The following is a 13,499-nucleotide window of genomic DNA, read 5'->3' on the forward strand; positions in this document are numbered from 1 at the left end:
CACTATATACACATTACTTATGATATAAGAAACCAATGCGCATGTGCACATTTCTCATACAATCACGCAACGCAACTAACCTCGGCACTGTGCCGACACCAACAAAAGGCAGTAGTGTTCCAACTAATGCACATGTTGGATCAGTTGTGATAAGTAGAAAAGTAATAATGTTGCGGTTGTTAAAAAACGTTCGATTATCACGATACTTATCCACTGCTGCTAGACCGGCACCAGAGAGGAATCCTGCGATTCTTTATACAGGAGTAAGTATTATTTCTTATTGTACGTGTGTGTATTGAGTCTCTCTTATTTGCAGAATTTTTATACCTAACATCTGCAGAAATGTATCTTACGATTTCTTGAAGAATCTTTCTCCTCGTGTGGATCTTCGTTAAAATAACAGATTTTCCTCAAAACAGAAGATTTATATTTTTTCTGCATATAACAATCAAAGACTTTGTCCATTAATTCGTTGTACGTAATAGATTTAGAAAAATAAATGCTTCTCACTTTTGCTTCACACTTATACATAATGTACTATAGTTCAAATGTTACGTTACGTATTGTTACGGAAATCAAAAACAAAAGATTCATTTAAAAATTTGTTGTAGAAGCGAATAAAGATTAGATAAAGGCTTAATAGCAATTGAAGATTAATAAAGAAAAACACGACGAGTTACATTTTTCATTTTATCAAGACTGTTTTTGGAATTAATTTTCGAATTAAATATTTTTGCGACCAAGAAGCAAAAAAAGCCGACGTGTCATGTTTTTTTCATGTTCGATGATTTATCTATAATTGTTGCATTTAAATAAGTACCATAGCCTTAACGAAATGTTTTTACTTTTAAGACATTGCGAAATTTATTCAGATAAACATAATCGACAAGAAGTTTATGTCGCAAACCATTAACGTATTTTCAGAATTAGCAATTTTCGCTTTCAAGTATTTATCTTTTCAACGTGGTTTTTTCCATGATCTTCTTTATACGCCTACATGTACTTGATTACCTACGATTCGTATATTTAAGATAAGAATAAGTGATATTGTTAAATAACAGTAAAGATGATTATAAACAAAACATGTCTTATACATATTTATTGAAAGAATATTATCTATAGAAATTCATATTAGTCTGTATTTGTCATTTGTAGATTTATGTGTTGTGCTTTTAGTGAAGAAATTTATTCGTTATTTTACCTTAGATATTTATTAATAACGAATGGCACCGGTCACAGTCTAAGAAAACATTTCCCACAATAAATCCTACAACTGGTGAAGTTATCGCAGAGATACAGGAAGGCGATGCTGCTGATATCGATGTAGCTGTAAATGCAGCCAATAAAGCATTTAAATTGGGTTCGCCATGGAGAACTATGGACGCTTCGAAACGCGGTGTATTATTGAACAATTTGGCGGATTTAATACAACATAATCACGCTTATCTCGCGGTAAAAATACTTCTGTACTGCATGAAGTACTGTTTGAGGCAGCAATTACTAATAGTTTAAAATCTCTATATATGCATCAGTCTTTAGAAACGCTAGATAACGGGAAACCATACTCGACAGCGTATGAGTTCGACATTCCTGCAGCTATAGCGACATTGCGATATTACGCAGGATGGGCTGATAAAAATCATGGCAAGACAATTCCCATCGATGGAAAATATTTAGCTTATACTCGTCATGAACCGGTTGGCGTTTGCGGTCAAATTATTCCATGGAATTTCCCCATCCTTATGATGGCCTGGAAGCTAGGACCTGCTTTGGCTACAGGTATATAATTCAATAATATCTCTTCATATGATAATTCCTCAATAATAGTTATGGTAATAGATATGAGTTGACTGATCAAAGATGTTTAAGTTGTGTTCATACGTAAGAGTACGGTTACAATATTGTACGTATTATATAACAATGATGAATGTCTGTAATTGCAAGTAATTACATTTTTTGGTTTATAGGAAACGTTATCGTATTGAAACCAGCTGAGCAGACGTCTCTAACAGCTCTGTATGTAGCTCAATTGACCAAAGATGCTGGATTCCCTAGCGGAGTAGTCAACGTCGTTCCTGGTGACGGTAAAGCCGGTGCTGCACTAGTTGCTCATAAATTAGTTGATAAAATAGCATTCACTGGTTCCACTGAAGTTGGAAAACTGGTACAGCAGGGCGCTGCGATGAGCAATTTGAAGAGAACCACGCTAGAACTTGGTGGAAAATCGCCAAATATAGTCTTGAGAGATGCCGATCTTGACCATGCTGTGGAAACATCTCACTTTGCACTATTTTATAACATGGTAGTGCTACATTTTTTAAATTTCAGAATAAAATCTATCTCTATAAATTTACTACTGCGTTATATTTTTCCATTAGGGTCAGTGTTGTTGCGCTGGCTCGAGAACTTTTGTAGAAGATGATATCTACGACGAGTTCGTGGAACGAAGTGCAGCACGCGCTAAATCTAGGGTTGTTGGCGATCCGTTTGACGAAAACGTTGAACAGGGTCCACAGGTACCTAATCAACTCCAAGACGAAATCAAAATGAAGACATTACTTTCATTACGTCCATAAATTAAATTCAATTTTTTCTACATTTTATTTCCTGTTTTATCGACAGATCGACGAAGAACAAGTTAATAAAATCATGTCCATGATTGAATCAGGTAAGCAACAGGGAGCAAAGCTGGTTTCCGGTGGTACGAGAGTTGGTGATAAAGGCTACTTTGTCGCACCTACGGTATTTGCCAATGTTGTGGATCACATGACCATTGCTAAAGAGGAGGTGCATATGAATTAATGGAGAAATTTCTTACATACTTCTAAATCGCAACAAGCATAGTATCTACAAATAATGTAATGGTATTTGCTTCAGATCTTTGGGCCAGTTCAACAAATTCTCAGATTCAGCAGTTTGAACGAAGCTATTACACGCGCTAATGCTTCCGAATACGGACTAGCAGCAGCAGTATTTACAAAAGACATCGATAAAGCAAATTATATCATTCAAGGACTCCGTGCTGGCACTGTATGGTACGTTAGACAATATTTTAAACAGCTTTTTTTTCTATGTACTTGTTTTTTATATTATTCACTATATGCTCTAGGGTTAATACATATAACGTTCTAACACCCCAAGTACCGTTTGGCGGTTTCAAAATGTCGGGACATGGAAGAGAACTCGGAGAATACGGTCTCGATGCGTATACCGAAGTAAAGAGCGTTATAATGAAAATTAATCAAAAAAATAGTTAAAATAGTTCATTTTAAGTTTGTTTTCACTTATTTTTTGTCAAAAGTTATGGCATTTTATCATTTTGGTACCATTATACTATTTAACAAACATTATTAAATAGTTGAAATATAAAATGAGAACAACTTCACATATTTACCTGTTAAAAAATAGAAATGTTCAAGAATAAAACTGCTAGAAGCAAGAACTAAGTATTTTAAATATGAATGTATTTTTATACACTTTGTATCATTGAAAAAATGTAATGTTATCTTAGAAATAAAAAAACAGAACATACAAGTCTCGCGAGCGTGCGTTTCAAACACCATTGTACAATTTACAAAAATATAATTAATAAATAATTTAATCTTTTTATATACATTTGGTATTTCGTAAAGTTTCTATGCTTTCAACCTTGACTTGGAACTGTGGAACACTGTGATTGTTATTGTCACGATATTTTTAAGTATATTCGCATATGTGACCGCAACCAGTAGGGCATTGTCGATTGCAACTGAACCATTCGTTCATATGAACAACATGACCACCATGTGTACAGCCCTGGCACCATGCGTAAATTCCTCGAACAACCTATATATATGCGAATACAGTTATAATGATATAAGAGCGATCGTAATTTAATAGCTCACCTGATGACAAACCGAGCAGAGTGCGTGATGAGACGTGTGACATCGATCGCAAAACCACGCTGCACGTTGTAATGGCTTTGAACAAGCTAAGCAACACGTGTGTATTACGGTTGATTGTTGATTTAATTGCGACACGGATGGAATCCAGACCGACTGAATAATCTACTGATACATACCAACTTAATTGTGTTTTCCATACGAACATTATTAAGATATATATAAGTTTTAATAAGAATTTGTCGCTAACCTGTGTAGCCACGTTCCAAAGTTTAAATCGTGCAAGCATATCTAAGTATTCTAATATCCAATGTTCTTGAACAGCAGTTTCGATGTTCAAGTTTTTTCGTTTTTCTCCTAACGCGATAAGAATCGACGCAGAAGTTTGTATGTCTCTAAGAGCGGCATGGTGCTTCAAAGCTTCTTCGATCAAGTTCGTAGGATCCCAAAATTGTGGTTTAGGTATATTCGAGACTATTAACTGACTTGGTTGATCTTCGATCATTAACGAAGCACAGTCTTCGTTAATATCTGGTGGATGATTTGGAAATTGTTCCGGTGGTGGAGATCTGTCCTTTATTTCGTGTCGCAAAGGAAACGCTTCTTTGGACAGTGTCCAATCGTTATCGTTATTTATCATATTATGCATGTAACTGGAAGTATATTCCATAGTCACAGGTTCGAATTCGCTTTCTCCAAATAAGAAATCTCCTTTGGATGGACCTTTATGATCAATAAACGCTCGTCTGTAGCTAGATATTATTACATTAAAAAACAATGTAAATATACCAGCTACAGTAAACATCGCATGTAATATTTTCCATGTAATATTAATAATAATATAGTTAATATTACCTAGGTAACATAGACCCTATAGAATGTTGGTTTTCTGGCGTTTCGTCCGTCTCTGTCTCATCGTCACCTCCGCTAGTTGCACCTGTTACTTCTCCTTGTAATGACTTTACATCATTTTCATGTACTTGAAAAAGATATTGTAAACATCGTTAAAAGTCTGTAAAACTTTAATTACTCGTGAAAATTGTAGTTAAAGTTACCGATTGTATTACTTAAGCATACTGATATCTTTACCTGTATTTGATTGATCTATACCAGATCCGATTGTAATTTGTGCTAAATTTAGTGTATTCACTATATCTTCTTTGGAAGCAGTTGGAGGTGTTTTTAAAATAGCTCCCAGAGGATTCGCGTATAAAGTTTTTATAATATTCCACACCGTACTAATCTAATTGAAGTTGATTTTGTGCATTAATAATATAATACGAGCGTGAGGTACAATGATTTTAAGTTGAACGACTGCATACATCATTTCTACCGGCATTTCTGGCAACGGTGGCATTATGATCGCAAATGTCATTTAATCTCCCAGAAAGCAAGTAACCTTCTGCACAAGCTCTAAACCACTTTGGCTCCCGTGGCATATTTATAGCAAATCTATGCATAACACTAGATGCCATACAGAACGTATCATTTGTAGCTGGTGTCTTCCTATAAATAATTGTAGAATTATATTCATTGACTTACTTTTCAAGATTATTTTTAAATAGTAACTTTATTAACCTCATTATATTAGTTAATTGTTTCATTGTAGTTGTAACATGAACATTTACTTTACAAGCATATACAATGTCTCCTTTCGGATTCAATGCAATCCCTTGCGGATTCGCCTTACTCGCAGGTCTGGTTGCATCTTTGAACACATGATGATATAGTGTGCAGTCCTACAGAAGAATATTCTGTTAATACTCTTTAATAATACAGGCAATACTTTACTATAAATATTATAATGTTATTACCCTGCTTGTTGACAAGAAAGATTGCGGATTGCCTCTCCATGCAACACCGGTCGGAACGTCTTTATGTTCATTGAAACTTGCGAAAGGTATATAAGGTCTACGAATATCCCATACATTTATACTACAGTCTACTACAAGAGCACAACTGGATATATGATATTTTCTTTGAGGTCTCCATTTTATACGACCTACTGATGCAATTGTATGTATAATATAATCACAACTAGGTTTGCCTAATAAGTCCCAAACCTGCAATTTTCCATACATTAGTTTTGATTCAGATGAAAAATAACATATAGTTACAAACTACCTTAATGGTCTTATCTCTAGAAGCAGTTGCAAGCCAAGCAGTTTCAGGATGCCAATCACAGGCAAATATGGGACCACTGTGGGCAGTGAAATGTTGAAAGTAACGGTCTGGTTTGCGTAAATCCCATTGTTGCACATGGCCATTTTCAGAAACAGCAGCAAAAGTATGAGGTGAATGAGGGCAAAACTGTACATCTCTTACTGATTCTGTATTACTGAAATTAACAATATTGTCTAATACTTTTCAATATACATATGTTAAAATATTTCTTAATCATGTATTTACCTATAAAAAGTTCTAGTAGCTTCTTTTATTCTCAAATCAAAACATTTCATAGTACCATCTTGAGAACCTGATATCAACCACATAGGTTCTGTCATATGGAAACTGACTTTATTTACAGTCCTTTTATGGTCAATAAAAACATGTTCCTGCTTGGATCTGGATGACTTATTTAAGTTCCATACTACCACTGCACCATTTGTAGCTGCAGTAGCTAATATATGATCTAAGAAAAGAAATCGCCCATTATCTCTTAACGTTTTAGACAAAATAAAGAAGAAAGATTAAAATTTACCATCAATAAGATTCCAAGCAACATCATTGCAAGAAAAATTTAAATTTAAATTTTTCCCAACACGTAGATTACAAGCTTCTTCAAATCTATCTTCTAATAAAGTAAATATTTTGAAAACTGTAATGCAAAACAATTAATCAGTCATCATTTCTCCAGTAATTAACACTTTGACTGCCATGTTGATCATATATGACCAGCCACTGTTTCTCCTGTGACGCCACGGTGGTCATTGGTGACAAGAACGCTTGAATTTCTTACAATTGTAAAAATTAAATGAAAATTGACAGTTAGGACATTTTGAATATAACCAATAAATAGAAGATACTTTGAAATAAAAAGTGCCCCATTGAACAATTAAACATTTTTATTAGAACATCAATAAAAAAAAAAAAAAATGACAACAAATCTTGCATCTAACGGTGCACTGTGTTAAAACACTGTGGCGTCCTGAGTGACATATGTGATTTCAGTGTGGCAGTCAAAGTGTTAAATAACTTAGTATTTTATGATTAAATAATTTACCATTGCGACCTGCTATAACAACTTGACTGTTATCTTTATTAAGAGCTAATGCATTTGCTGGGCCTTCTTGAGTGATACATACAGTTTTGGAAATCATGATGAAATTCTTTTAAATATATCTTTTTAGTTTGTCAACTACAATGTACCATATACATAAATAAATATATTTAATTTGCACAAATTTTAAAAATATTCGTGTACAAATTATCTCACTATTCCATACCTTAGTAAATAAAACAAATACGCATAGATGAATTTATTAATGATAACATCGATACAGAGTACAATATTAAGTCACCTTTTTTAATTCCTACATTTTATTAAATTCCAATTATGCCATACATATTTTTTTCACAACAACTGCTTATATATATATGTGAAACATACACAATATATAAAAAGTTTTTGTGTATACTGCATACTAGGCATGAGTAAGGAATAGGAAGATCGCCGATGGAATGTGAAAAAATCAGTAGAAACTAAAAATAAGGGTCTCTAGTGGGCAATGGCTGAACTATACGCACGTTCTTCTACGGTGCTCTTGATGAAAAGAACGGGTACACACGGCATGGCCGTATTAATATAGCGTTATTTCCAAAAATCGGCCAGATTGTGCCACCTCCTATGTTGTCATATTCTCCTGAAGCAAAATAGCAAAATCGGCTGAAAACATTTTTGGGCAGTCGAAGATTTTGGTTTCTGTAAATTCTTGGAATATGACATCATTTCTAAGAATCGACAAAATTGTGCTATATCTTATGTTATTATGTTCTCCTAATAATCGCTATTTAGCCTGTTAAATTTCTCGTTTGAACGGCAAATTTTTTGCTCTCTGATTTTGCCAGAAAATGATATCACTTTTTATATCTTATTCCCAAAATCAATGGGAATTGGAAAGGATTTAAGGATTATAGATTGGAATGACTTTAAATGCGTTGTACATTTGTAAAATAAGATTGTTTTATCCAATGGAATTTGAAAGTTTACAATAATTGTACAATTTTACAATGAGTTCGTAGTATGAATGTTCATTAAGCGCCTGATTTCAGACAACTTAATAATAAGGAAATAAGAGTGTTCATGCTTATGGTTCCAGTTGTTCACGTATTAGAGCTGCCCTCTAACGGCGAAGTGTTGATGTTGTTCTACGTTAGCATATACAAGGACCTCTTTAGTATCATCACAAAGGAAGTATATTCGCTATGATTTCACGTTACAAGAACATATTTCATTATAAGATTTTACGGGAAAGTTCATACTTTTTTAACCTTCTAAAAATCGTGCATCACAAAAATTAGTCATGATGTTAAATCTCGTCTGTAGTTAATTTATACTTCTGTTTTTATCATTTTTGTAAACGAATATGTATGCAAAGTAAATACATCACGTCAGAAATATTATTCACAGCCCACCAATTACAGAAATTACTATTAGAATTAAATTTAGACTTTATTATAACTAAAATATTATCGCAAGGAATGTAAATTTAATGTTAAATCTAAAAAGTTATTGTGTATAGAGAACATATTATAATTACTGCATCATCCCACTTTTTTGAAAAATTTTCTTTTTTGAGACAATTAAATTTAATTATTGCGCGATCTTGTTTATGTTTTCATACTTGTCTATCTTAAACAGAAAAGTAGGAACTTTTCCGTAGAACCATACCTAACGAAATAAGTTCTTGTATATGCTAGCGTGGAACAGCTTCAGTGCTGTGCCGCATGGTGCAGCACCTGTGGAACAGGTAGAAAATGAGCACGAGACTCCCATTTCTTTTCTGATGGTACACACCGTGATGTAGACTTTACCGCCATTGTATTGTATACGTATTGTACCGCTACAAAAACGTATGACTAAAGTATAAGCAACTGTAATGATATTTAAAATTTATAGATCTAGTAACTACGAAAGAAGTATAGTAACGTAATAATATACAGTGTTGTAAGAATTGTAATTATATTCACTGACTGGGTGCATAGTAAGTTACATTTTATATGTTATAGATGATATATTTCAATGTATATTCATATCTCTAACGCCCATATCTCATTAAATAACGCCCAACGCAATATTTAAACTTTTTTGTAATAAAACAATTTATTAAGGTAACTTTAATTAATTCTTACTTTCTTATAAAATGTATGTAAAAACAAATTAATAGATTTTATGAGCATAACCTATTTGTCATAATTATTTATTTATAATTTGTATTATATTTTTTCTACAGATGGATGCTAAGGATCCAACAAGTGTCATTAAAATGATAAAGGATCTTAAGGCAGGTTCTGAAGCATATCGTAAAAGTAACAATGGTGTGTCTTTAAGATTATCTGGTACTGCATATACAACACTGACATTTGGTGAATCTGATGAATGTGTTATGTCACCTAAAAGGCCAAGATTAAACGATTCTAATGATTCTAGTTTAAATATGAGTGAGGCTGAGACTGTCCCAACTAGTCCATGGGAATGGCGAAGATTAAAAGGGCAGGTAATATACTCAATTAACATTATATAAATATCCACAAATTAAGCACATCAAAGAACTACACTTATTTCACTAGGTTGTGTCCTTGAAGACAAGATTGTCTCATCAGGAAGCTGCTGTACAGCAGCTTCACAAAATACGCAGACAAATGGAAGAGGTCTTTGAAAAGGAGAAAGGTATTTTAGAGATGCAGGTGGAACAAGATAAGCAAACAATTAAACAACTGGAAGTGCGCCTTGATATTTCACGTAGAACAATTCAGGATGCATCTGAAGCACGAGCTTCTATAGAGAAAGAACTATTTCAGGTATAGTGCTTTTATTTAACTCTTTTGCGATTGGTACTGGTTACATCAGGCATCCACTAAGTGCTTCACACTGCTTAGTGCTGACTATATTTGTCATCCATTAAGTGCATTGTATTGACTAGCGACAGCTAGCAGCTACATAAGCTTCTTGTCCATGGCGATGATATATATATATATTATTTTATATACATTACTAAATTATATCTATCATTGTTGCATAATTTCCATTTCGATGTTTAATATAAATATATGTTGTTTATAGGTAAAAACGAATTTAGAGCAAAAAATTACATCGCTAATGAACGAAAATGCAAAACTATTAGAAGATCATAAACATGCACCTGTACAAGAAGATAAAATAGTAACAAAAGATTCTACTGATGTATCTGAAACACAACTAAAACTGGACGCAGCTCAAAGAAGAATAACACAGCTGGAAGGGAAATTGAAGGAATATCAGACTAAGCAACAGGAGTTGGAATTGCAAAATGTGGAACTCCAAAATATAAAAATAAAGGTTGAAAGGTTGGAGTCGGAAAGAGCGCTATGGGAGGAAGGAAAGACGTTTGTTGCAAGAGCCGCGAGAGCGAATGAACTTGAGAAAGAGCTTAGCACTGCAAAAGAAACCATTGTTTCATTAAGAGAGTCCGTGCGGGGAAAATTACTTTTAGAAGAACAAATGGCCAATGTAATGAAAAGGTATACTTTCTTTCAACGAGCCCTTTTTAATAAACTGCTATCATTATTATACTTATAAACATTTATAAGTGTGCTTCTAATTTTATAGATTAGATCATATGGAAAAAGTAGAGCAGCAGGTTGCTACACTTGAGGCCAAAAAGACGGAACTTTCATTGCGCCTGGCCGAATATGAATCTACTGGAATTACTGGTGGACCAACTGCTTTAAAACGCGAATTGAATCGACTGCAACAAGCTGAGTTAGTCTTAAAATCAGAGGAAGGGCAGCTTAGATCTAGACTGGATGCTGCATTGAGGGAGTCGTATACTTTGTCGAAGAATTACGAAGATGCCAAAAAAGTGGCTATGGATGTTACAGTCTCCAAGGAACAGTTGAACAAATTAGTGAACAGATTACAGAAGAAGATGATCCTTATTACGAGAGAGAGGGACAGTTATCGACAGCAATTAGACTTATACGAAAAAGAGATAACGATAGACACTAATAACGCGATAACCGAAAGGATTCCTGTGCTGGAACGTACTATAGATGTTTATAGGTAATTTAAAATTCTATTTCAATTTTTGTATTTTGGATAATAATACGATAACTGAGTTACGGTCATTGACTTATAATTGTAGAGAACTAGTCGCAAAATTAGAAAGTGATCTTCAAGCGGCCGAGGGTCATAACCAAGCGGACGAGTGCAATAAGTTGAGGGAGGAAGTCGAACGATTAAAGGGTGAATTGGAACATAGAGCACTGAAGGGCGATTTTAATTGCAACGCGAGGATACTGCACTTTACTATGAATCCTGCTGCCATTGCAGAACAACAAGCAGAGGAGAAGCAGAAGGCTTTGCTACATGAAGTGGAAGAGTTGAGGGCGAAAGTCGCGCAAGGTGGAGTCAACATGACAACATCCTCCCTTCAAGCACAAGGTAATTTTTCAAAAATATTAATATGATTTTCGTTAAGAGCAAAAAGGCAATCAATCAATTAAAAGTACTTTTATATAATGAAATAGATACTAATATTAAGTACTGGTTATATTAAAGGTGCTATAATTAATATTTACTATACTGTAATATAGTTCGTACTTTTATACTGTATTATACTACAATACTATACTATATTATAATATGGTTTATAAGCTTGAATGATAATAAGTGGCAGTAAGATATAGGAAGTAATATATGACATGAAAGATAATTGATGATCATAGTGAATCATAATTGTGGCTAATGATATATTCTGAAAATAATGCGAACCGCATTTAAGATAACAGGAATAGTATGGATAACTTTTTATAAAATAGTACTATGCTAAGTAGTAGAGGAAGAGTGCTTTAAGAAACTTCTAAGATAAACGATATTTATATAATACTGTTAACTTGTGTACTGATAAACTTTCTTAGCCTTTTGATTGAATTTATATGTATACTGAATTTCATATTTTATCTCATCTATAATGTTTTAATACTAATTTATACTTTCAGAGAAGGAAAACCACTATAAAATTATTTTATCATATCTTTTATGTTATCTTATAAATATTCAGCGTCAACAACGAAATAAATCTGTACTCTTTCTAAATTCACAACTACAATTCGACTATTTGGTACATTTTCGTTTTATATATACCAGCATTTTTATGTTATATGTAGAAATAACGGAACTCAAACAGATACACGAGATTAAAATAGCTCACATTTGGTACATTTTCGTTTTATATATACCAGCATTTTTATGTTATATCTAGAAATAGCGGAACTCAAACAGATACACGAGATTAAAATAGCTCGCCTAAAGGAAGCCTTCAAAGCATCGTCGCAAGAATACCGACAAGCTTGTTACCAATTGTTCGGTTGGAGAGTGGATAGGACAAAGGAGGCTCGATACAAGTTATCTAGTCAATATGCTGAATCGCCGGATGATTTCTTATTCTTCAAAATTGGAGAGGAGGGAGTGGACCTTTTGGAGACTGCATTTTCTGCGACGCTGGGCACGTTGGTGGAGCGACACCTGCAACAACAACACAGCGTGCCTATGTTTCTGAACGCAGTGCAAACAGATTTATTCAATCAGCAAACAATGACGAACGTTATGAGTTGATTTTCTTAATTGTCATTGAATCTACGAGAAATCTATACATACGAGAGCTGTAAAAAGAAGACGGAGATCATGAAAATATTTTATTATTGACAAATTATATAATTGAGAATTCGCATTCTTCATGTCAATTCTTATTTATTTGTATCGTTTATTCATGTACCTGTTTTGAAACGTTTCTTTTCAATAACTTTTTGGGCACACTTGTTTTTTGATGATTTTCTTTATTTCTGAATGTATGTTGGTTTTCTTTCTTAGTCATCATTTTTTAATATTTCTATGAATTACAAAATTAACAATGTTTAAATATTTTGGATTTTGTTAGAAAGATAAGATTCATTATATTGATTATACTAGACTCTTCGTCATTGTATACGTTTTTATTGCTAAATAGAACAAATGTTATTCAAAGACGAAGACAATTATTGCATCTCGTAAATGTAATAATTGTTCGTCTTTGAATGATGATTGTTCTGTCTACATCTATGAGATGTAATGATCGTTCGTTTTTGAATAACGCTTGTTCCATGAGAACAAAAAGAGCTTATATGTATATGCACGAGATGTAATGATTGTTCATATAATCCTCATTCGTTATATAATCATATTTTTAAGCAAGTAGTATATAGGGATCAAAGTAATCAATGAACTGTTATATAGTATTTTATTCTAGCCATATTGTTCTTCCATTTGACTTTATATCTCGGATAATCTTGTACAATACGTGCACCTCCCCGAACTATATATCACATAGTTACTCATGCATCATTGAATGGTCAGGTATTTCGCTGCTAGATATTGGTGTT

The 13,499-nt window shown here is 33.4% G+C and overlaps 3 protein-coding genes across 8 annotated transcripts; 2 read left to right on the forward strand and 1 right to left on the reverse strand.

Moving 5' to 3' along the window:
• The first annotated feature begins 26 nt into the window (after positions 1 to 26).
• On the forward strand, positions 27 to 3,534 carry Aldh (Aldehyde dehydrogenase). The gene is made up of 8 exons (XM_072015255.1): positions 27 to 263; positions 1,207 to 1,452; positions 1,533 to 1,779; positions 1,968 to 2,302; positions 2,379 to 2,516; positions 2,623 to 2,787; positions 2,878 to 3,035; positions 3,110 to 3,534. Exons 1-8 carry the CDS (start codon positions 36 to 38, stop codon positions 3,255 to 3,257), a joined length of 1,665 nt encoding a protein of 554 aa, XP_071871356.1. The 5' UTR covers positions 27 to 35; the 3' UTR covers positions 3,258 to 3,534.
• Positions 3,337 to 7,733, reverse strand: Wdr24 (WD repeat domain 24). Of its 2 annotated transcripts, none has more exons than XM_072015247.1 (13): positions 7,328 to 7,733; positions 7,105 to 7,223; positions 6,583 to 6,699; positions 6,291 to 6,513; positions 6,006 to 6,219; positions 5,696 to 5,944; positions 5,460 to 5,620; positions 5,204 to 5,387; positions 4,971 to 5,124; positions 4,737 to 4,860; positions 4,132 to 4,633; positions 3,885 to 4,046; positions 3,337 to 3,825 (listed from the first exon to the last, which is right to left on the reverse strand). In XM_072015247.1, exons 2-13 carry the CDS (start codon positions 7,199 to 7,201, stop codon positions 3,697 to 3,699), a joined length of 2,316 nt encoding a protein of 771 aa, XP_071871348.1. In that variant the 5' UTR covers positions 7,202 to 7,223; positions 7,328 to 7,733; the 3' UTR covers positions 3,337 to 3,696. The 2 variants fall into 2 exon arrangements, with proteins under 2 accessions (XP_071871348.1, XP_071871347.1); XM_072015246.1 differs by having other exon boundaries at positions 7,105 to 7,327; positions 7,403 to 7,732.
• A 1,092-nt stretch (positions 7,734 to 8,825) lies between these two features.
• Mad1 (Mitotic arrest-deficient 1) lies at positions 8,826 to 12,896 on the forward strand. 5 transcript variants are annotated; one of them, XM_072015253.1, is made up of 8 exons: positions 8,870 to 8,965; positions 9,111 to 9,212; positions 9,335 to 9,598; positions 9,672 to 9,902; positions 10,165 to 10,601; positions 10,690 to 11,142; positions 11,225 to 11,523; positions 12,344 to 12,896. In XM_072015253.1, exons 3-8 carry the CDS (start codon positions 9,335 to 9,337, stop codon positions 12,694 to 12,696), a joined length of 2,037 nt encoding a protein of 678 aa, XP_071871354.1. In that variant the 5' UTR covers positions 8,870 to 8,965; positions 9,111 to 9,212; the 3' UTR covers positions 12,697 to 12,896. The 5 variants fall into 5 exon arrangements, with proteins under 5 accessions (XP_071871351.1, XP_071871354.1, XP_071871352.1 ...); XM_072015254.1 differs by lacking the exon at positions 9,111 to 9,212 and having other exon boundaries at positions 8,915 to 8,965; positions 9,335 to 9,419; positions 9,532 to 9,598; positions 12,344 to 12,811; XM_072015250.1 differs by lacking the exon at positions 9,111 to 9,212 and having other exon boundaries at positions 8,826 to 8,965.
• The last annotated feature ends 603 nt before the right edge of the window (positions 12,897 to 13,499 follow it).

This window comes from Bombus fervidus, chromosome 13 (genome assembly GCF_041682495.2).
Source record: "Bombus fervidus isolate BK054 chromosome 13, iyBomFerv1, whole genome shotgun sequence".
Classification (NCBI taxonomy): Eukaryota; Metazoa; Arthropoda; class Insecta; order Hymenoptera; family Apidae; genus Bombus; species Bombus fervidus.